This window comes from Eretmochelys imbricata, chromosome 7 (assembly GCF_965152235.1).
Source record: "Eretmochelys imbricata isolate rEreImb1 chromosome 7, rEreImb1.hap1, whole genome shotgun sequence".
Lineage (NCBI taxonomy): Eukaryota > Metazoa > Chordata > Testudines > Cheloniidae > Eretmochelys > Eretmochelys imbricata.
In genome coordinates, this window is record NC_135578.1 from 112661661 (window position 1) to 112683669 (window position 22009).

General features: G+C 42.3%; 1 protein-coding gene across 1 annotated transcript in view; it reads right to left on the bottom strand.

The window, feature by feature from the left end:
• ATRNL1 (attractin like 1) overlaps nt 1–22009 on the bottom strand; it is a 1064110-nt gene that overhangs the window by 971664 nt on the left and 70437 nt on the right. Inside the window, exons 2-3 of the mRNA XM_077821844.1 lie at nt 5923–6006; nt 1708–1821 (exon numbers count right to left, since the gene is read on the bottom strand). Coding sequence (XP_077677970.1) covers nt 1708–1821; nt 5923–6006 — 198 coding nt within the window. The remainder of the gene's footprint in view (nt 1–1707; nt 1822–5922; nt 6007–22009) is intronic.

A 22009-nucleotide genomic window follows, 5' to 3' on the forward strand; every position in this document is an offset into this window, starting at 1 on the left:
ATTTATTTAAGATGGCTTATTTTGCCCAAATATAAACTGACTGGTTATTATTAATAACCACAGGATCCACTTTTCCTTAAACAAAATTGTTTTGCCCATTTAGATATCATTGTATATCCTTGGATAACTAAGATGACTGTCTTCTCAATTTGGGGAAATAATACCTTGGTCACAACTTAATAAGAGAAAAGTGCCCCACCAGAGGCAGGCCCACTCTCAGAGAAATACTCTCTGCTAAAAGCACTCCCCAGAGAATCATACAGAAGGGACTGTAAAGCAGTAACCAATTTATTATTTGTGTTCTGTTACCTGCACTGTTTTGTTCAATGTTTTCTTTTACTTTCTTTAATAATAAAATAGTCATGATTAACGATTGTGATTATTTTGCTCGGTCTCAAGCATGGTGTCTCTTGAAGTATGTAAAGGAATGCCTTTGACTAAAATAGCGGCAGTCACCTGCCTGAGTTGGCATTAAGAGAAACAATTAGTAAGAGTTCAAGCACCTTTTCTTTTTTCTCTGGTCTATTTTTAGTAGTTTTTAAAACACATGTACTTAGTGTCCAACAATTTAAAATCACCTCTTTCTACCCCACATCCTGCTCTAATGGTCCAGGGAAATTGATATTGCAAGACTACAAACACAGTTTAAATGTTTGCAGGATCAGGGCCATAAAGTAGAAAGACTGACTCACTAAATATATTTGTTTTATCAACAACATATATAATTCTGTACCCATAGAACCATGACTATAGACATCTAAACTTTTATGTACTTACTTTCCTTTCCACAAAAGGATTCTCTTAACATAATTTTCTACATATTGCTACAGGACTCTGAGGAAAAAGCTTCCCAACAGTTATGAGGCACTGACATATATCAGAATTTTTTAGTCCTGCAAGTTGCCCACAGCAGCCTAGACAGTATGGTAAGTGGCACCCTATAAATATCTAACTCAGAGATAATCCAATTATAATTATTCATATTATCTAATGAGAACAATAGAGCAATCAAGCCCTTTTGTATTTTCGCTGTTAACAAGTCTGGGGATCCTTCTGAGCTTTGATATCTCAAAGGCCAGGGCCACTAAGTACTACCCAGCCATATTTTTTAATTTTAGTCACAATACTTTCCATTCTGCTGTGCAAAGAAAAGACCTTGTATAACTGGTAATTGGGACGGCCTCCACACCAATGTCCCTCAAGAGATGGCTTCAGTTGTCTATTTGTAATGGGCTTAATAGATATCCTTCATGTCTTATAAGCAGTACAATGTCTTTGTTGCGTAAGTCACAAATTCTGTGATTTCCCTTTAACTATATCAAGCAATTTCCCCCCTCCTTTGCCAGCCAGTCCCCCACTTCCATTAATAAAAAAAAAACAAAACCCACCCTCAGTTGATATCAGGAATCTACTGGAAACTCACTCTAGCTAGGATGGCACTCATATTAGCATTAATGTTCCAGTGCAATGTCAGCATTGAACATAAGCCAGGAGAGAAATTGTGTCTTACTCAAAGGCAAAAGTGCTATTATGTTGTATTCCCATTTGGCAACTTATTCGACCATCAGTGTATATTTTCAACCAATATTAATGAGAGACAGCAAACTACCAATAGCAAATTAAAACCTCTATTGCTACTTTTTCCTCATATTAATAATACTTTATACTAATACTACTACTAAAGAACTATTACATAAAAATACTCACCTAAACACAGCTATTAAAGGTGCATATACTGAATCTCCATCATAAACATACATATGATCCCAACTACATTCTGTGGCAAAATGATTAAATCTTAATCTTAATATTGCATTAGGACTGAAAGAAGAAAACAATAAGAGCACATTACAGTGATATATTGTTTAGCAAAAGCATAGACTCATAATACAATTATATAATAAAAATTACTTGGAGTATAATAAAATTAACCATACCATCATAATATTACATTATTAAACACAAACAGTCTTTTTAAGTACTAATCATAACTCATGCAGACAAAAGTTGGTATAAAACCATATTTAAAACCAGCCAATTATTTAATTTTTTTATCTTAAACTATTTTAAAAGTCATGCTTACAATTATTAAAATTACCCATGGATATTACTATCCATAAGGTTTTTAAAAGGGCTACTGTCAATGTTTAATCCCCAAAATTTAGGCTTTGATAAAGTTTTACAAAACTTGGTACTAATAAAAAAAACGTAATGTTATATTAAAATGTCAATACTAAAGATTGTTGATTGACTAACAATACTGTGCCTTCCAACATAAAACGGAGGAATGTGTGGTGACTTCAAAGGGAATACAATGCAACATCTGGGACTTCAATAGGATTTATCATGAGACAACCTCCATCTTGGTCAATGTACCAAAAATAGAACCAGAAGCCTCCAGAGGTAAATGCTCACCTCACTAACCAGGTGCCTTTGATGATGCCAGAAGCAACTAAGACATCCTCTGAAGTGGGGTTGGCTGAGTGGGGGTCTCAACTAGGGTGACCAGATGTCCCGATTTTTATAGTGCCGATATTTGGGGCTTTTTCTTATATAGGCTCCTATTACCCCCCACCCTCTGTCCCAATTTTTCACACTTGCTGTCTGGTCACCCTAGCCTCAACCAACAGCAGCTAAGTCAATGCTAAATGTGATCACCCTGTTCCCTCTCCCATCCCGATGGCCTGCAGCATGTGTGTATGGGAGAGGAGGAAGGTGCTGCTTTCTTTTCCCCTCAGTCTATGCACCCTCTTTCCCAATGCTGCAGGCTGAGGCGGGGAATAGGCTCTCTCACACTGCATCTGGGCACCGGAGTCTGTTTCACCCACTCCTGCTGCCATTGGACAGGGGTGTTGTGATGAACCAGCTGATTGGCTCTTGCCTGCCAGAGTAAGGGAAAGGGAGGTGAGTGGCTGAGACAAGTAGCTGTTGGGCTCTGTTTCAGCCCCTCTTATCCAGAATGCTCTATTTTCTATGATGCCAGGGGCTAGTCTGATCACTAATCTTTTGTTTGGAGTCTGGCACCAGAGTTTTGCCATATGGCAATGCTGGCAAACTGTTGCATGGGTTATTTCACCTTCCACGTGGCATCCCAGAGTTCTGCTTTGGGAGTCTAAATTACAGTCATCACAATTTGGCAGGTTCCAGTGAAGATGGTGGGTTAATAAAGGATCTGATGTGTGGTCTACGTAACACGATAGGCAGCTAGAGCATTGGACTCAAGCATGACATTGAATGGTGAAGGGGTAGGCTTCCATGTCTCATACAGCATGTGGTTTTCTATATTTCATATCTCATATCTCCTGTTTGTAGGAGGGTTCGAACTCTGGCTACTAGCCAGGGTACACGGGCAGGTTTTAGAGGGTGCATTGCCCTCATATAGATGCACGGGGTCAATGGTGCCTGGTTGAACTCCACATTGGCACAGCTCTGCTAGATACTTGGATGGGGATAGGGTTCCCTGTTAACAGTTTAAATAAAATTGAGGCCTATAGTGTGCATGTCTCACTGTTTCTGCATCTGCATCAAAGCAGAATTCTACAGAGTTTGAATTAAAGAGCCACTATCTAAAACTGAGAGCTGTCATAGATCCATGACAGACATCCATAGATCCCCTGTGGCTCAGGCACAAATGACAATACATAACACACAGTGACCAGTGGATCTAGGCACAGTTTTGTTTGTAAATCAGCCTGAGGGGTGGGGAAAATCAAATGCAGAAAGAAAAAAAGCTATCTTCGAAAACTGTTCTTTCAAGACTGTCTCAAAATAATTATAACAGCATCTAAGCCTTTCACAAATGAAGTCAAAACAAAGCATTGTAAAATATACAAAACCACCACAGATCTTGCCTCATAGAAAAAGGCCTTTTTTTAAAACAAATATTTATGAAAGCACCACTTGTTACAGGATTGAAACTCTCAAATGGAACATAGCATAGGAATATTTGTGACCACTAAACTGTTCTGAATGCATGCAGTGTTTGTACATATTCTGCTGACAACTGACATTCATGCACTGGCCGATACCTGAAATCTTGCTGTGACATGGGAGACTAGGCCAATTCACTTGTGTATTGGTACAGATCATACTGATTGTTTAATGTATGAGAGTGTATTTGGTGTTTAAACTTCATATAAACTATTGGGATGTTACATGCACCGCTTTCACTTATCTGTATCCTGTTATGATGTAGTAGCAAACATTTACATTGTGTATACACCCATCACTAAATAACCCATGAAACGAAAAAGAAGCCTTGTGGATTGCAAAGGAAGAATTTTTCTGTTAAAGTGCTCATTTCAAAGCCAGTGGTCATTGTGTGTGATGATCAGAGGTCAAAGACTCAAAATGCATTCCTCACTCTTCATCAAAGAAAAAGCCCATGTGGGTATTGACACTGTCAGCTTGTTTTCTGTGAGAAGAAGCTATAAATATCCATTCAAGGAAAGATCCTGGATCTCTCGATTGTTACAACTGTTATTGGGAAGTGTACTAAATGCAAAGATCCCCAGAGACAATCTGGGTGCCCTGAAAAGACTTTTGGGAAACTGGCAGTTTATGATGTCACTGCCTCCATTTGGAATTACAAACTGTGACTCATCTGTGGATATTTTATCTGCTTTAACTTCTCAATAACTCTCACGCTTCCTTTCCTTAGCTAATAAACCTTCAGCTACTTTACTATAGAATTGGCTAGAATTTGGTGTCAGATCTAGAGTACCAATTGATCTGGGGTAAGTTACTGGTTCCTTGGGACTGGAAGCAACCCAAATTTGATGTGATTTTTCATGTAAACCATTTTAGCACAAAAGTCCAGTTTGTCTGGATGGCAAGATAGACTGGAGAGTCTAAGGGGACTGTTTGTGACTCCATGGTAAGACTGGTAATATTAATCCATGAATCCACATTTGTTACTCGCTTGGTGAAATCTAATTATAGAACACACCACCAGCTTGGGCAATCTGCCCTGTTTTCTGACAGTTTGCCCAGTACTCACGGTTGTGAACCGCTCCACACAGCGGGACAATTGTGAGATGCAAAAAGTTCAGACTCCATGATATAGCTAATAAAGTTTTAGTCCTGAATTTTAACACACTAATGGCATATTGCTGAGACAGTGCTGGGTCAAAACTTTCAATTGGAAGCAAGGTGTGCTATATTGCTCAGTGATTTTATTATGAGTGTAAATCTAGGTATTATGAAGATTTCAACACAGGATTCTTAAATCAGAGGCTATGCTACTTAACCACATATGAAATGCCCTTATAAACATAACTGTAAAAGGAATTAATCCACTGTATACGACGGCTATGTTTTGTAAGAGATCCTCTAGTATTATACACGTTCAAAATATTGGGGTTTATATTACATGTATATAAAGACTGCTCAGAGGGATCCTGCTGTTTCTTTACTCTTCAAAGTAACTCATTCAGGCTATTCACCTTCAGCTCCTTCACACCTGCTGGGCATATTTCCAGTTAAATGGCATTAGTTTGGCCTTTAGATATTTTCTGTACTTTAAGCTACTCCTGATACATCACTGAAGAGAACAACAACATGCTAGATCACAGGGTTCTGTGACGATATATAGGGCACACAACATGTTTTAATAATCAAACAGGCAATAAAAAATTATTACACGGTTTTCAGAAACATGCAGTGTTGGCCCAACTTTTGTCATTGACTTCATTGGGAACAAAGTTAGCCAAACTCTGACCACTTTTGAAAATCCCACCCTAGCTTTTTAACTTAAATAATTATCACTGTTAAAAAGTTGAAGAAATGTACCTGTATGCTTAGCATCCAGGTGCTTTTAAAAAGAACATATAGCTCTGTTCTGTTTAGAGATTAGCTCTCTAAAGCACTGGAGTAAACACATCATACATCAGACAGTTAGATCTATTTAAAATATATACTTACTATCCTTCAATTAACCATGTACATTTTGTTTTATATTTATAATTTATTGGTCCATCTGTTAAATATCCAGAAGGTTCCGTTAACCTAAAAGAGAAAAAACAGTAATATAATAAACCTTAGATATTTCTTGAAGCACAGTAGCATAAAAATATCAACACCCAATTACAGATTCTGTTTGAATGAGGTGACAATCAGAATCTTTTATCTCTGAGGTGACATACGTTTGTTTAATAATCTCAGGCTTCATATCCTGTATCTTTTGTTTCAGTGTATTATAAAAGTAGGAACACAGTTAGTGCTATATCATCAGCTTGTTTCCTTTGCCCCAAATATTACTAGAAGCTACTTTAACTTGCACCTTCTTCTAGCTCTGTGGTGTGCAAACATTATACACAACTTACACTGCCCTTCACAGAGTGGGTCTAGTAGAGTGTAAAGAAAGATGACACAAATTAAACCTTACACACTGCCTCTGAATTTAGCCCATAGCATCATTGCAGAAGATTGTCATAGTTCCACTGAAATAAACGGAGCTCTGATAATTTACACCTGCTCTTACTCTGTTTATCACAGAAGAAAGAACAAAAGTTGAAATTCAGAGTGGCAGTGGGCAACTAAATACAATATAAAAACATTTTACCAGTGATGATTAATTAAGAAAATCAGAACACCACATACATACATATTAATTGCTCTTGCTAGAACTATTACGCTTCCATTCTTATCTTACATGCCACTGAGCCAGAACAAGGTGTGACTTGCAGTTCCCTTACAAAGAAGTAGTAGAGTGGATATAGGTAGATCTGAGGAAGTCTTGAGCTGGTTACAACTGGGGAGAAAACAATTACATTCTCTCACCAGCAGTGTAAATGCACAGGGATCTCTCTTATGTCACCGTGACCATCATCTCTGAATTTGCCCATGTATGTACATGTGCAAAAAGTAGTCTACAACTTTTACTGAAAATGAATTACATTTAAACTTGAACTGACCTCAGGAACTCAACTCCTAACTGCCCCTCTACCACCCTATCACTGAGGTCTATGATTCCAAATTTCAGGCTATAAACACCTGGAAGTGCAGTTGAGATCAGAGATACAGAATCCTTGTTATGTAAAGGAGAGTGTTGCTGCTAGAGAGGTATCTGTGAGAACTTTTATCTTTGAAATTCACTCCCTCAGTCTGCCAAGTCTGAAATTTGCTAATCTTTAAGGCACAATGCAATGCCCATCTGTCCTCCCCACCTTTTAGGAGAGAATTAACAAGGTGGTTGGTGGTGATTGAGACTTTTTATTCTTTTTTGCCAGGCTACTGGTGATGAGGTGGGGTTGGGTGAATTGATGTAACTGTAATAATTAATTTTGAAAGATTTTCAAAGGCACCTAGGAGGTGCTAATAGGTGCTTTTATCTTTTCATAAATGTAGAGAGACAGAAAACCACTGAAGCTCTGCAATATGGGCGGCAGAGTGGGGAAAAATAAGCATCTCAATCAGCTGCCTTTGCAGCAAGAATTCTCCCCTGCCCCAGCAGCCAATTATTAAGTCCTGTAACTGACTCCTCTGCAAGGAGTTGCTGTGAGTACTGTGGTAACCAGTTCCCTAGATTACTGGTAGCAAGCTGAGTGTACAATGTGCTTAAAGACAAGTGCTGTGGGCACTCTGAGCTCTAGGTCCTGCAGGTTCTAACCCCTGGTGGTTTCCCATGAACGCTCACAAGAGTTTGATGAATAATGAAAAACTCTGTTTTTCTAGAGCTGACAAACATTGTGATTACCCTAGGCATGATTGCTTTAAGTTACAAGCAAAAGATTAACCAAGAGTTCCAAATTCAACCCCTAATTCAGGGGTCAGAAGGTGGAGCTCCTCCAAGCCACATCATGCACAAGCCAGCAGAACCCCCAGATAGAGTTTAATCCTTATGTCTTATTCAGACCGGTACACACACACACTGTTTGCAGGCCACATCCAAGCATCTACCGGTCTCATCTACTGCTGTCCCCTTGCCAGTAACAAGCTGTTTCCCAGCCAAGCTCTCAGCCTCTCAAGATATATCTACATTGCAATGTAAGCCCAGGTTAGTGGGACTCAAGTCAGCTGAACAGTGTTAAAGAACCCTGGAATAGAGCACCTACAACACTTCTTTTTAACACTATGTTAAGAACTTTCTAACCGAGGCTCGAAACTGGGGCTCTAGCATCCACACGGCAGCACACAGACTTAAGTCAAATCAACCATATCCCAGACCCTCTGGCACACACTCACAATGAAGCTGCTCTAGCCCTTTGTCCTGGGTGGACTGTGGCGAAAATTTTACTGCTCACCCTGCATGTTACAGGAGATTTGAACAGTCTGCCAATACAGGTGGACACACAACATGAAGACAACCCCTTTTCAAAAAGTTCTCTTGCTTGCATTTTCATGCATGTGTCAGGAAACATGCAGAGCTTCCATGAGATGCTGGTGTACATTTCGGCAATGTTTGCTGACCCACCAAAGGCACAGAGCTTCAGATGGAGCAGCAGGAGGCAGCAGTGGATAAAAAAGTACCCTGGCATAGCAGACTCTCACTGTCTGATACTGCTCAGTGTACTCAACATAGCTGCTGATGCCCCCTACATAGATCGGCATTTCTGGCACAGGACCACAAACACAGACTAATGGGACCACATTATCATGCAGACCTGGGATGACCAGCAGTGGGTCCAGAACTTTTTCATGAAGAAAGCTACATTGCTGGAGCTCTGCAAGCAGCTTCTCCCCTCCAGAATAAAGACACACACATGAAGGCTGGTGCAGAAGAGGATTGCTGGTGCAGAAGAGGATTGCCTTCGCCATCTGGAAGCTGGCTACCCCAGACTGCTACAGGTCCATTTCCAACCAGTTTAGTGTTGAAAAGTTAACTGTGGGTAAAGTGGTGGCAGAGGTATCTGACGTAATCAGGAGCGTGGTTTATCCCAAGGTGACAGGCATAAAAGATATTCCAGAGGTAATTGCTGGCTTTGTGAAAATGCGGTTTCCAAACTGCGCTGGGGCCACTCATATGCCCAAAGTTTACCCTCCTCACGGAGCACATGAACACAAGAACTGCAAAGGGTACTATTCCATTTTTATGCAGGCCCTCATGGCCTCAAGGTTGTTTTATGAATGCCAATGTGGGAAAATTCATGATGCCAGGGTTTTTTGCTGATTGGGAGTCTACATTCATGGATAGGCTGGGACACTATTCCCACCAAATGACATCATCATAAACAGAGTTATTGACCCATCGTTATTCTAGGGATCCCACATAACCCCTTTTGCGTTGGCCTATCAAACTGTACCTAGATTTGGAGAGGCCCTGGCAAAATACTATTTAATTACACTCTTCACAGGTGTAGAATGGTTGTTGAATGTGCTTTGGCAGATTGAAATCCTATTGGAGAGGTCTACAGGCCCGTTTGTATACTAGTGTCATTAATGCTGTCTGCATCACTGTGGCTTCTTGGGCTCTTCACAATCTTTGTGAAGCCAGAGATAAGCCATGTCCCCCAATGGACTTATGACAGAGAGGGGCTGTTGAATCGGTATACTTAGCCAGAAAGTATACCAACCACAGCTGGAGCTGGATGCACCCAGCCAAACAGAAGTGAGGGATGTTTTGGGTTCCAACATTACGGACTTGCATGGCTCATCTGAAGAGGGTAGGACCACTATAAATGTACTAGTGCAGGAGAAGGAGGAGGCTAATTGATTTGGGGCTGGTACAGTGCTTGGAGAAGGGTAGAACTTGATTTCCATGCAATGTACTTATGAAAGACATACTTAATTATGAATTGGGGGGATGATTCACAGTATGGATTCATACAAGGAAGTGACTGAAGTGTGAACTGCTCTACCTACCTGCATCGAGGAGCAGGTTATTAATTCCAAATTGTTCCTGATCATGTGTTTAGCTTTGTTATTTCAAATCAGGATTGTATGATGAGTTGCAATGGCAGCAAACACCTTTCTTGATGACATAAAGCTTTATTTATAATCATGTTAAAATAGTACAAAAGTTACCCATTGCGAGGCAGACCAGCCACCATGACAACACCCATACACCAGTACAAAAACATTTCCAAAATTAAAAAAAGGTGCATGAAACAGTGCAAACATTTGCCTGGCCCCTGTTCTCCTTTACCTTCTTTTCTCGTTTGCCCTGTATTTGCCACCGGGGATGGAGGTATCCACAGTAGAGGGGGTCATAGAGGGGGTCAAAACGGAGGCCTATATGTGGTTTAGAAATAGCCTTAAGACAGAAAATTGGCACTAACATACAAAATGGAAACTTCTATTGCTTGATTTCAGCTAAATTAAAAAGTATGGCCAATTTTCTGCAAATTTTTCATTATTTTGTGGTTCAGAGCTGCGATGTGATCCTGCAGGCACACTGAACTAACAGTGAGCTTGGCCTGAGAAAGTGACTGGCAAATCCACAACAGTCTAGGTGTTCTCAAATAAAACCATAATGAAGTGTAACCTGGCATCCGTAGCAGTAGGATCAGGCTGTTTAACACAAGAAGAGGTTGAACTCAGACTACTGGTATTGAGTCTGTATACACTCTTTGGATGGAGTGCAAAGATTAACAGATTTCAGCTGAGTAGGAACTAAACTGGTGTCTTTTCATAGACAAATATTAATACAGTGGTATAATAGTCCTATAACTCTAAACTTTTGCCCCCAGATAAACAAACTGTATACCAGAAAGTGTAAGTACAGGAGAAAACACTTGCACAATTGCTTTTGGCTATTTTACCCATAAGATACATATTTATTCGGTGGAACTGAAGTGGACATTTAACTTACCATCTTGTCTCTCTAATAGAGCATAAAGGCATAAATGCTGCATTATTGATCTTGAAATTGGGTCAGCACACACAAGCAGAGCACCACTGAAGTTAATTGCTCTCTGCTCAGATGGAACCTTGTGCCAGTGCAAATCCAATTACAGGATGGGGCTTATGTTTGGATGTGTGCTCTTTCACCATCTTTAAAACATTAACCCTCTGGAAATAAAAGGGAGCATGATATCAAATTCCACTCCAATAATAAAACGCTAGTATTACTGTTATATAATTCATTCATAGATACTAGGTTTACTTATACAACAGACTGCAACAAATTTATTTTTACTCTAAATACTGTGAAATAAAAGTGGTACTCATTTACACTCAGTGCCAGTGTATTCTTGGTAGCTTTCGAAATTTAAGGAAGGTAACATATAAAGGGCTGTTTCCCTTACATCCAGTCCTCTGGCACTGATAAACTGCAAACGATTTCCCGTTCCACACAAAAGTTGATGATTTTTTGATAAACAATTTCTTGGAAAAAGGGAGATAACCACTGATGAAGCCATTCCACTTCACTGTAAAAAAATAGTCTGATATTGCTTTGTAATAACGTCAGTGGAAATGATAAGATGAAGGATTTTTTTGTTTCAGGTACAATAACACTACTCTGTTTTATCATGCCTGAATGTGTGTTTCTGGTGTTACACTGAACTCCCTTGCATCCTTTTCCTTCCAAAATATCATCAAATCCCATGGATGCTACTGCTGTTTAGAGCAAGCTTTCTAGAAGGTACAGTATTTCACAGCAAATGTTAAACTACTGTCATTTTAGATTGCAAGTCAGCATTCACAGACACAGCCTAATCATTCAATTAAATAGGAATACATTAAAACTTATAAAGCATTAAGAAACTGTCCAAGAGAAAAGCTATGTACGCCAATAAAACTTGATTAGCCAACTTCTGGAGAAAAGGCAGTGTTGTATCACTAATTAAAACCATTCAGAAATAATCACTGATAGATCAATCAACCACAGAGCTAATCTATAATTACCTACACAGGAAGAAGATATCTAATACTAAAGGGCTCCTTAATCTAGCAGACAGCAGAAAAAGATGAAGTGGCTGGAAGCTGAAGTCAGCAAAGTTCAAACTGAAAATAAAATGCAAGCTTGTAACAGTGTGACTAATCAACCAATGAAATGGATTACCAAGTGTTGTGGATAAATTCTCCATCACCTGGCATCTTTGAATCAAGACTGGATGTCTCTCCAAAAAGTATGCTGTAGTTCAAATCACAAACTGTTGGGCTGGTGCAAGAATAAACAGGTGAAATCTATTGCCTGTATTACAAAGGAGATCAGCTAGATAATAAGTGTCTTCCAGTTTTAATATCTATAAATCTATGAAAATGATCATATCATCCTACCTCCTGGGTTCTTCTATGGGACAGAATGATATGCTCACGTTTTTCAGAATACTCGGTTAATTTGAAGTTGTGCTGTCCTCAAGACATGCCACTGATGGTGTGACCTCACAGGACAAGGGCATATCTGAAAGGCCCAATAGAAGCCATACAGAAGCCTGGACAGGAACATCGGAATTTCACTGCAAACACTCACCATCTACCATTGTATGCTACCTTCCATCTTAAGTATGAAATGATATGTCCCCATACAATGTAGTTCTGCAATAAGTATGACATTTGATATTTTATCAAATTGGTCACAAGGTTTCTAGTTCATAAAGGTGCATACAATTATTTGGAGAGACAGATGTTCTTTCAGTTTCCTCTCATAAATTTCTTGTTTTTATGGGTTTGACTGAAAAATTGTCTTTCTAAATGAGTTCATGTATGTTTTGGTCTCTTAATACGCTATCTTTCTACTATACACTATTTAAGTTAAATAGCCTTTTACAATGACACAAATTTTAGTAAGAATAATTGCTACTACTCTGTGCTGAATTCATCCATAACTTTGTATGGACTGGTCTAAATTCAACAACATACTAAAATGACATATTGCTGTGTACGATGTCTTTTTCTCTTCTATAGCTTCCTGGGGTATTATCCTTTTGCAGTCTATATTTGACTGAGAAAGCCAGTCTTTTACTTAATTAATTAGGGGACAGACCCAGCCTGACAATTTGTCTTTACTTATAGGGACTTAAAGCTCTAGCCACATAGGGGTCTACAGAAGTCATTCACCAATCTGTCACTCCACTCCAAAAAGTGTCACTCTTTATACTGTAAATGAAAACCAAGAGATACCCAAATCCAATGCCGTCTGTCCCTGATGAGGAAGACAATGCCCTTTTCACTATTTCTTTAAGCAGACATGCATTTTTTTTAGCCTGTAAAACAAAATACTATCATCCTTCCTGCTGTGACTGACTGTGGGCAGTCGCCAAAGATTGACTGCATGATATTTTCATGTACTATCAAGCCATCTCAACTCTTAGGGGAAAAAATAAAAAGCACAATGCTTACTTTGTAAGATGATGGTTGGGGCTCTGAAAAGATCATTCCATATTTCCGCAGTTCAGACATTTATTGCCATTCATGCAGGGTGGAAAAGCCTGGATTTACAAACTTTCCCATTTGTACTTCAGTTAGTTACTAAAGAAAGGTACATTATCACTGGTTGATAGAACATTAAAACACAGTGAGTTACAATTAAATACAGCCTTTACACTAGATTTCGTACATCTTTTTGCTACTAGGAGGGTATGACAACACTAAAATATACATTTATTTAAACAATTCTATACCTAAATATTTTCAGATTCTTATTAATTGTACATTTTCAGTATGTTAGAAAATGGTGAATGATATATGGCTTATTTACTAGATAATTAATTTTTGCTCATGATTTGTGTCAAGCTGCATTAGGATGGTAACTGGAATTTAATTAAAACACACAAAACAGCATAAAACAGTTATTTTTATTAAACAAAACAAATCCTTAATATACTACGTAACCGATTATGCCACATTTATGAAGCTTAGTCTCAAAAGTTAGATTTTTTTCCCCCGATTCTTCCTTTACATAGAAAAGAAGTCTAACTCAAAGTTTTCTGATAGAGGCTTGTGCATTCAGCATATTTTTTATTCAAATGTTTTAAGAGATTATAAGTAGTTTAGGCCTTAACCCGTTTTGTATTAAATTGATTTCATTTGAAACAGGATTATTTAAAAAAAAAAAAGAAAAAGAAAGAGAGAGAGAGAGAGAATACTATAGTTTAAATAATAAACACGCAGTTTAAATTTTAAAAATATATATATTTTTTCCAGAAAAAATGAGGTTACTTACCTGTAACTGGAAGTTCTTCGAGATGCATGGTCCCTATCTGTATTCCACACATGGGTATGCATGTGCACCAGGCATCTGAGCCCAGAAGCGTTTCCTAGCTGTGTCCATTGGCTTGCACGCACATAGTGCATCTCCACATGCTCCCAACTGAGAGAATGTAAGTGTTGGTTGACTATACTCTCTTCCCTCTCTTACCATTGTATAATGTAGTCCAAAGCAGAGGGGAAGAAGGGCAGGTAGTGGAATACAGATAGGGACCACATATCTCAAAGAACCTCCCATTACAGTTAAGTAACCTCCTCTTCTTTGAGTGTTGTTCCCTGTGTGTATTTCAAATGTGGGTGACTCGTGAGCAATGATGAGTATCGAGATGGGTGCAAGGATGCTAATGAAATACCCATCTGCGGTACAGCATGGTCAATGGTTGCATTCATTGTTGCTGTGTGTGTTATGGCGTAGTGTGCCGTAAACATGTGGCTAGAGTGCCATGTTGCAGCCTATCAGATGTCCTGCCATGGCACATCCACTAGTGAAGCCAAGGAGGTGACGTGCTCATGTAGAATGTGCCATCACTCGCCCGGGAGTGGGTAGGTCCGAGCGTCTGTAGCATTCCAGTATGCACCCTGAGACCCATTTAGAGATCCTTTAGGATGAGATGGCCTCTGCCTTTGACCTTTCTGTGATAGTGACGAAAAGCTTCAGCAACTTTGATGCGCCCTGTGCAGGTGGAATGCCAGGGTTCGACAAATGTCGAGGGAGTGCAAGGCCCTGTTGGTGGGGGAGGCCTGTGGCTCTAGATGGAACACAGACAAGTGGATGGATTGATTGAGGTGTAATTCAGAAACCACCTTAGAAAAGAATTTGGGATGCTGTCTTAAGGAGACCTTGTCCTTGTTAAATACCATAGGGGTGGTTGCCATCATGACAGTGAGGTCTCTAACTTGTCTGGCCAGGGTGACGTCAACCAAGAACCCCACTTTCACAGAAAGGTGGGTCAGAAAGCATGTTGCCATGGGTTCAAAGGGTGATCTCATGAGGGTGGAGAGAACAAGGTTAAGATCCAATGGGGGTGTGGGCTTCACAACTGGTGTAAAGATGTTGAGCAAGCCCTTTGTGAAGTGCACAGTAACTGGGTATGTAAAGATGGATAATCCCTCCAATGGTGGGAGAAAAGCGCTAAGTGCCACCAGGTGTAATCAGACAAAGTTGAGAGCCAGGCCCGATGTTCTGAGGGTGAGGTGGTAGTCCAGAACAAATGGAATGGTCACCATGTGAGAAATGGGCCCACTCTAGGAAGCGTCTCCACTTAGCATGATAGCAGGTTCTGGTGGACATTCTCCTGCTTTGGGTGAGGATTTGCTAAACCAGGGTGGAGCATACATAGTCTATACTCAATATCCATCCAAATACCACGCTGTGAGGTGAAGAGGGCCTGGGCTGGGATGTCGGAGTCTGCCCCGATCTTGTGTAAGGAGATCCAGGAGCGTGCAGAGTCAGACGTATGGCGAGGCAAAGAGCCTCAGGAGATTGGTGAACCAGAATTGCCAGGGCCAGTAGGCCACTATCGAACAGAATCTTGCGACAAACATACAGCAGAAGGGGAATGAGAGGAAAGATGTAGCAGAGGTCGCCCTTCTAGGACAGGAGGAAACCGTTGCCTTGAGCATGCTTACATAGAGCCCCCCTGGAGCAACTGAGGGGGAGTTTCCAATTCACTTGAGAGACCAAGATGCCAAAGAGGAGTGTCCCATCATGTGAAGAGCTCTGATGGGGCACAACTCACCACTTTGGTGTCTCCTGCCGGCTGTCCTGGAAATTAGCCCTGGTTCACTGGTGCGCCTTCATTTAGTGGCGTCTTGCTGCCATCACTTCTGTCATCAGGACCCGTGTCGCTCTCGGGTCAGTGGTGTCTTCTGCTGGGCAAAGCCCTCTGGCTGTGCCCCACTCAGTTCTCTCCCCCAACTACCGGACGGCTGGCTGTCCTCTGTCCAGCCACTTGCCTCAGTGGCAGGCTGCAGTCTAGGGTCTAGCCACTCCCCTCAGTGGCAAATAGAGCCAAGGGGGGTGGAGGGAGACCCGGGACCACCCGCTACTCTGGGTCCCAGCCCAGGGACCCTCTAGTCAGCAGCCCAGCCCTGAGTCACCTCCAACCCTCGCCGTCCGTTTCCCTGGGCCACTTCTCCTCAGCCCTAGCACCTTCTCTGCCCTTGTATCAGGGTCTCAGTCTGGCAGCAGTCAACCAGGAGCTCACTCATGCTCCATTGACCCCGCCCAGCATTGCTCGGACCATGGTGCTGTCTCTTCTCCCTCTTTCAGGGCAGCCAGTCCTGCCTCCTCAAACTCCAAGGAGTGACTGCCTCTGCCTCTGTTCAGCAGTGCTTCTTATATGGCCCAGCCTGGTCCTGACTGGCTGTCTCTCTAAACCTTCCTAACTGGCTGTCTCCTGTGCAGCCTCCCCGGGATTGCTTTAACCCCCCTCTGCCAGTGTGGGGCAGACGCCCCACAATAAGACCGCTGATGGTTGTATCAGAGTTCCCATTTGTGGTCTAGATTCAGGGCTCTGCTGAGCCTGTCAGCCAGGGAATTCTGGACACCCGGCAGGTACGCAGCCTGAAGTGTCACCTGGTTCCTGATGCACCAGTTCCAGAGCTGAAAAGACTCAGCACTGATGGAAGGAGACGTGGCTCTCCCCTGCTTGTTGATGTATACCACAACAGTAATGTTGCTGGAGAGAAGCTGAACATGACAGGACCATATGAGCAGAAGGAAGACCTTGCAGATAAGACTGACTGTCCTGAGTTCTAATATGTTGATATGTAGTCTCGCTTCCCGCAACATCCACATTGCCTACGCTATGTGGCGGTCTAAGTGGGCACCTCACCCCACGAGGGAGGCATTTGCTGTAATGGTGGCTTGTGATGGGGGAAGGTTGAAGAGGGTGCCTATCGTGATCTTGGATAGGTCATACCACCAGATGAGGGAGGCCAACACAGGCACCGGGACAGTGACCCCAAAAGTCGATACAGTCCCTGCTGGGTTTGTAGGTGAAGAGAAGCCAAGCCTGTAGGCAGCACAGATGGAGCCATGCATCATGTGAATGCAGCCCACCAAATGCTCCAGGAGCAAGAGGCATTGGTGGACTGTAGTGCAGGGCCAGCAGTGAAGGCAAGTGATGAGGGCATTCATTGTTGAGAAACAGTCTGCCGGCAGGAAAGCTCATGCTGCAATCGAGTCCAGCCTTGACCCTATGAAGTTTATTGTCTGTGTGTGGTCAAAACAGATTTGTCTCCATTAAAGCAGATACCCAGGGATGCAAGAAGGCTGTGAAGACAGTGGATCACAGATCACAGATCTGTGATCCACAGATCACAGAGCGCTTTCTGCCAAGATCCCACCACAAGGAGCCAATTGTCCAGGCAGGGGCCTAAGTGCTGGATCTGTGCAAAGACCTTTGTGAACACCCTTTGCACTGTTGCAATGCCAAACAGGAGGACCCAAAACTGGTAGTTTTGCTGTCCCACCCTGAAACAGAGAAGCTTTCTGTGTGACAGGTGGCTGTCCACGTGGAAGCAAGCATCTTTCATGTCGAGAGCCATGAACCACACACTCTGGTGGAGGGAGGGGATGATCAATACCAGTGTAAACATCTGGAACTTGGACTTCCTGATAAATGTATTTAACAGCCAAAGATTGAGAATGGGGATGACGAAGGATGGTGAGTAAAAGCCTCTTCCCCAGTATCGAGGAGGAATACACTATCACACCCTTGAGGAGCAAAGCATCTGCTTCTTGTTGGAGAAGTAATTAGTGGGAGGGATCCCTTGGGGGGTGGGTGGAGGATTGGATGGGAAGGCAATAAGGTGGGAAGAGGAGGAACTCTGTGGACATCCATGGTGGATGATCTCTAGTACCCAACTGGTCTGTAGTAGCCTCATCCAAATTGTGGGTGATCAGGACAAGATGGCCCCAAAAGGTTACGTGGGGCACGGTACATGCACCGAAGGAGGTTCGCGGTTCTCGACTTGAGCATCAAATTCACCCTTGGCCTGTGACTGAAGGCAGTCGTAGAGGTGGTAATGGCGCAAGCACAGAATCAAAGTCTCTGAGACCGTTGTCATTTTCACAGGGGTTCTTGTGGGCATTGGTAGTACGCCAGGTACGACATATGCAGCCGTGGGCAAAAGGGTTACCTCTGGTGCCTGCGTCTGGAGCATAGATGCCGAGGGAATGAAGCATGGACCTCGAATCCTTGAGATAATGGAGGGACTTGTCTGTCTTCTCACTGAAGAGGTTAGTCTTGTTAAAGGGAGGTCTTCAATCATATATTGGACCTCCCTGGGGTAACCAGAGGATTGAAGCCATGTGTCCCTTTGCATGATTCTACTGGTGGCTAGCGACTGAGAAGCTGCATCCACTGTAGCCTGGAGGGCCCCGTCCTTGACCTCTGCTAGCCTGTCCTAGCTGTTAAAATCAAACTTGGCCAGCAGAGCCAGATAGTTCATGATAACCGAAACTCAGGTCCTGCAAATGAAAAGGCCTTCCTGCCCAGCAGGTCCAGTCTCTTGGCCGTCTTATCAAGCAGGGCGGACTTTTGCAGCTGCTGTCGTGCCTGTTCAGCAGCTGCTTGAACGACCAGGGAGTTGGGAGCAGGATGGGTATGTAAAAGGCCAGCCCACTTAGCTGGCACAAAATACCATCTCTCTGCTCACTTAGGTGTAGGTCCATACAAGGCTGGTGTGTGCCACATTGCACAGGCATGTTCGAGGATGGCTTCATTGATTGGAAGCAACCTCTGGAAGGTCCTTGGGGTTGGAGGATTTCCAGCAGATGGTGTTGTGGGTCCTGGACTTCCTCCAATAGAATCTGCAGATTTGCGGCCACCCTCTACAGCAGGTCCTGATATTGCCAGTGATCATCCAGCGGAGGGACTGGGAGGGAGATGATTCCCTCATCCAGCAATGAGGATGTGTCAGTCAGCCAACCAGCTCAATATCTTCCTCTTCACGTACCGATGGTGCAGGCAGGTATACTGGGGATGTCTGGTAGGACCCTTGGGATGGCTCTCGGCACCTCTCGTATAGATCCCAGGGCCAAAGTAGGGCCAAAAGAAGGGGTCCACTGGTTGGAGCGGCCCCACAGAAAGCGGTACCAGGCCATCAAGAAGTTCGTAGGCCAGAGGATAGGGAAGTCTGAGTTGCAGGTCTGGGCTCCTGCGTGGCAGCGGGGATGGTACCATATGAGAGAAGTCCTTGGAGTTGGAGGATAGTTCCATCATCAGCGGGACCATCAGTACCAGGGTGCTGCAATGCAGTGCATGAGGAATGGGTTTCTCCTTCAGAAGGAACAGGGATTCATCTTCACACATGAGGATGTCCCAGCTGAGTGTAGGACCTGAGAAGAGGAGACTGTGGGTAATCACCTCCACCATGTGAGGAACATCTGTGTGTGGCCCGAGGTCTGGGGGACACACAGCAAGACTCTAGAGGGACCTGGTGGAATCTGCAGGGTCAGCCTGTCTGGCAGATGAGGCAATACCATCAGAGCAGGCAGTGTAATGCACATAGGTGAGCAGTCCTAAGGCTTCAGTACCAGGGTTACCATTGTTACCAAAGGACCCACTTGCATTCAGCTTTGTCCTCCAGCCAGAGTGGATGTCATTGCCAGTGCAGCGGAATCCACATGTAATGTCTCACCCAACTGGGTGCAGCTCAGGGAGGGAACACTGTGCTTATGAGCAGTTCTCTGCGGGGACCTGCTCTTGTGCCCATAAGAGTGCTTCTTTCTCTCATGATAGGACTGGTTTTGGGGCTTCAGTACCATCAATTCCATACCATGAGCGGTGTTCAGAGGGGCACTTGCAGTCAGTGGTGGCTGCCCTATGTGGGGGGAGGCGGGGCGGGTTGTCTCCCGGGCTGGGATCCAAGTGCGTTCAGAGTAGCATTGCCAGATATTTATGGAGGCAGAGTTCACAGGCTTCCCTGTCCCTGGGTGGGAAGGTCTTACAGATAGTGTGACGTGCTGAAATGTGCGCCTCGCCCAGGCACTAGAGGCAATGTTGGTGCTCGTCACTCACAGAGAAGGAGTGAAGGCAGGAGACACAGTTTTTGAATCCTGGGATCCCAGGCACAGTCCCTGGGTGGGTGCAATCCCCAGACCGGGGAAGAGATCTACTACACTAACCATTCCATACTATACAAGATTATCTAACTAATTCTAAAAACTACTAAAATTATCTACAACGTACAGTATATACAAGCAGGAATAACTCTCTCGTGAAACCTGAGTTCTGACTTAGGCCATGCAGGGGTAAGAGGGAACTGGAGTGGCGTCAACCCACACTACCTCTTATACCCGCAGCTGGGAGCATGAGAAATGTGCAAACATTTCTTGGAAACACTTCCAGACTCAGAGGCATGGGTGCACATGCGCACCCACGTGTGTAATACACATAGGGACCATCACTCGAAGAAGAGATCATGGATTTTTATCTACACTGCATTCATGAAAATTGTTTAAAAGAAGAGCACAAACTACATTCATTTGCAATTTTTCTCACTAAGAATAAAGCAGTCTTCCCTATTTCTTTCCCTGTACTGTATGCAGAAGGTCTCGAAACCTTGTCTCTCTCACCAACAGAAGTTGATCCAGTAAAAGATACTACCTCACCCATCTTGTCTCTCTAAGATCTGTATTCAATCAGCTGAGATGTTTATCTAAAGATTAAATAGGAATCAGTAGGCTATTTTTATATATATATTTATAAAAACATATTAAAGTTCTACTTTTATCAACGTTAAACTTATTTTGCATGGACACATTCATGAATACCACATATAAAAACTAATTCACATCATAGAAACTATACTGCCAGCTAACTTTACACACACCTCACTCAATTTATTGATGCAGTTTTACATTAATTTAAATGCGTTCACCACAGGAAAATTATGCTAGTAATGAACAGTTCCACAAATAAATGGTGCAGTTTTACAGTCTGCACACAGTTTTGCTGTTTAAGTAGAACATAAAAAGTAATGCTTTAATTCTTGATAAGCTTGAAAAAAAAAATGTTTTACTTAAGATGATACACTAACTACTGTAGTTAAATAATTGGACAAGTGAAGCATTTAGTGAAACGTTCTCTGTGAAGTGGCACTATTTTTACTACCCTAATCCACTCGAGTTTTAAGTACTGTGCAGCAGAGTCCTTTTTCAGGGAACAGGATAGCATTCTAAACAGGTTTTCTTTCCATTCCCATTCCAACTAAATAATAAAATGTCCAAAAGATTAAGGGTTATGGGTCCCATACAGCTCAACTGAAGACAATGGGCGTTTTGCCACACCTCCGAGGGCTGGATAAGGCCCGCAACTGTAATTTTCCTATTTTAATTCTGTATTCTTGCTTACATTTCTAAGGTATTAGGATGAAATATGACCATTTGGGTCCCCTAGTCAACTCTACTGCATCATAAATTACGATTATGGATAGGTGTTTCAGAAAATGCCTATTAGTTCTTTTTATATATTCTTGCATTAATAACAATTCCATAATGTATTCTAGCATAAGCCCCTATTTTGGAAAGGATTTTTTTTTTTGCTCTTATCTAAATGTCTCTTCATTGCAAATACATTGCTCAATGAATTATAGCTCCAAAATTTCCCAATCACTTGGGAAAATACCACCACCTGAAGACAGACCAAAATATGAGGCATAAAGCTTAAATTCAGCAAAGCACTCAGATCTTTTTTCTTAATCAGGCCCATAATACCTACAGATGAGTCTGAACCAACATTCAAACTGCATACCTTTTCAGAAGTTTGGTTATGGATTTATAACTCATGTCCAACTCTAAGTATAATATAGGCAACCAATTAGTGCTCTGACCTCTCTCCTCGTCCCATACATCCAAACCATGCAACTTCTTGCTTCATAATAACATTTCTAAAAATCTGAACTTTTA